This window comes from Anas acuta, chromosome 18 (genome assembly GCF_963932015.1).
Source record: "Anas acuta chromosome 18, bAnaAcu1.1, whole genome shotgun sequence".
NCBI lineage: Eukaryota > Metazoa > Chordata > Aves > Anseriformes > Anatidae > Anas > Anas acuta.
This window is the reverse complement of record NC_088996.1, coordinates 5973093-5975389: the sequence shown is the minus strand read 5'-3', so window position 1 is coordinate 5975389 and position 2297 is coordinate 5973093. Positions and strand designations below refer to the sequence as shown.

Sequence of the window (2297 nt, the reverse complement as noted above, 5' to 3'; positions counted from 1 at the left end):
ACCCCCTCTTCTCCCTCTGTCCTTTCTCCCCGGACTCAGGGATGGAGGTCTGGTCCGTCTGGCTGTGTTTGATGATGGGAGCCCTGAGAACAACAGAAGTGGAGGTTCCCGATCCTTGCTTGAAGGAGAGAAGAGGGCAGATACACTGGCAAAGGAAACTAGAGCTGGAAACAAAAGCTTTCCACTGGCAAAGGAAAGGTTTGTCAAGGACAGATGATACTCCCTCTGTTAGTGCTCATGTTTTGGGGGTCAGTGCATGAGGGGATGCTGAGTGTCCCCTGAATGTGGCACTGTCATGGGAAGCCTGTTTCGTTAGCAGGAGTCACAGTATACTGCAGCAGCTGCTCAGCTACAGACATCCATGTGAGTTGAGCATTAAGCCCAGCGCATACGTGAGAGTGTACAATAAATGTGAAGGCAACCAAAACCAGGACAAACACCCCTGGACATCCCTCATCCAAGCTGTCCAATTCTACCCCAAATTCAAGCTGGATTGCATATCACAACCATCAGCTGCTTTGTCTTTATTTCACTGTTTTCAGTTCTCATACAAGTACTAATCTAGCATTACTGCTTTAAAAAGAACAAACTACAGCCATTCACGGGATAACATAATTTTAAACTCTGTGAGACAGCTGATACTATTAAAAAACATGGACCTATAATAGGTTTTCATTATTGATAGCTACTTGAGGAGACACACACTATAAAATATAAAGATGAAAAGCGAAAGGCTATTTGCGAGCTTCAAATCAGCGGCGTTGGAGGAAATGAGAACAGACAAACGGCACAGCCTCTGGACTAAATGTGTGCACATTATGGAGCTGCTAAGGCTTTGCCTTTACAATATACACTTTAAATCAAAGCAACATTGAAGTCAATATTGATTGTTCTTCGAGATGTGTTTTACCTTCAGGCACTGCTGTTTCCCAAAGGAGCATGAGCAAGAACGTATGTCTCTGTGCAGTGCTGGCTGCTTGTGGACAGGGATCTCCCTGAAATCCTCTGAAACCGATTTCTCCTTTGGAAGTACCCACTGCTGCTGCTGAGGGTCCGCTGCCTGTTCTTCAGGTACTCCCGGTAGTTTTTGGTGAGCAGGGTGTAGAGGAAGGGGTTGATGCAGCTGTTGCTGTAGGTCAGGCAGGTTGTCAGGTAATTAATGTTCTTCATCACCTTGGGAGATAGAGGGAAGGATTCGTAATACTGGAAGAGGAGCTGCCATATCCAGAAAGGCAGGAAGCAAGCCCAGAACACCAGCACGATCGTGAAGATTAAATAGAGCACCTTTTGGTTTGGCAGCCGCTTGGTCTGCTTGAAGGATGCTGTTTGTGACACCCAGTAAATCTTAGCTAGTCGGATGTAGAGGTAGCCAATGATTACCCCTGGGCCCACAATGCTGGTGCCAAAGAGGATGGTAAGATAGACTTTGTAGGACAGCTTGCTCCAGGTGGGCAGGCAGATGCTTTTGTTGTCCCTTTGCACCAGCTGTATCATGATGAGCATTGGGAGAGTGAGCAGCAGTGATACCAGCCAGATGACAACAGCAATGGCCTTACGGTAGCTCTTGGACCTCTTCACCGTGTCAAGGGGCTTCAGCACAGCAAAGTAGCGCTCTGTGCTCATGACTGTAAGGGTGAAGATGCTGGCGTGCATGGTGAGGAAGTCCAGACTGAACAGGATGCGACAGCCAACGTCCCCAAAGTACCATTTCTGGATGAAGTAGGTCCCAACGATGAAGGGGATGGTGAGAAGGTAGAGGAGGTCTGCCAGAGCGAGGTTGATGATGTAAATATACATGGAGGCAGATGACCGCAAGTAGTGGCACATCACCAGCAAGGTGTAGACATTGCCGGTCACCCCAATCACACACATCAGGGAGAGGATGGTCCCGATGGTGCAGATGGCAATCATGTCCTCCATAGAACCAGTGGCTGGCACGCTGGCCCCGGTGGCGTTGGTGGAGGCATTGGGTCTGATTCTGAACAGGCTGCTCTCACTGGTGTCTGTCACCATGTAGGGGGTTGCAGAGAAGTGGCTCTCCAGCTCGTCGGTTAGGGACATCCTCCTGGCCTTTGAATGTCAGAGGCTTTGCTCATGCCACAGGTTTTTGGAGAGCTGTTCTTCCTGTTCTGAGAAACGCGACTGCTGGGAGCTGGTGAACCATTGCTCAGTGGGGTCTCATCCAAGGAAGATCTGCATCGTCCACTAGAGGAAAGACATCAGAAACCAACAGATTAGAATCTGGCAGAGCAACACAACCTATTGGTCAGAAGTTACCTGTCCCTGAGTATGTCTTT

The 2297-nt window shown here is 48.8% G+C and overlaps 1 protein-coding gene across 1 annotated transcript; it reads right to left on the bottom strand.

Annotated features, from left to right (window-relative positions):
• Window positions 1-509: 509 nt before the first annotated feature.
• Window positions 510-2061, bottom strand: UTS2R (urotensin 2 receptor). Its single transcript, XM_068654758.1, has one exon. The coding sequence runs from the start codon at window positions 2059-2061 to the stop codon at window positions 913-915; it is 1149 nt and encodes a 382-aa protein (XP_068510859.1). The 3' UTR covers window positions 510-912.
• Window positions 2062-2297: the final 236 nt, after the last annotated feature.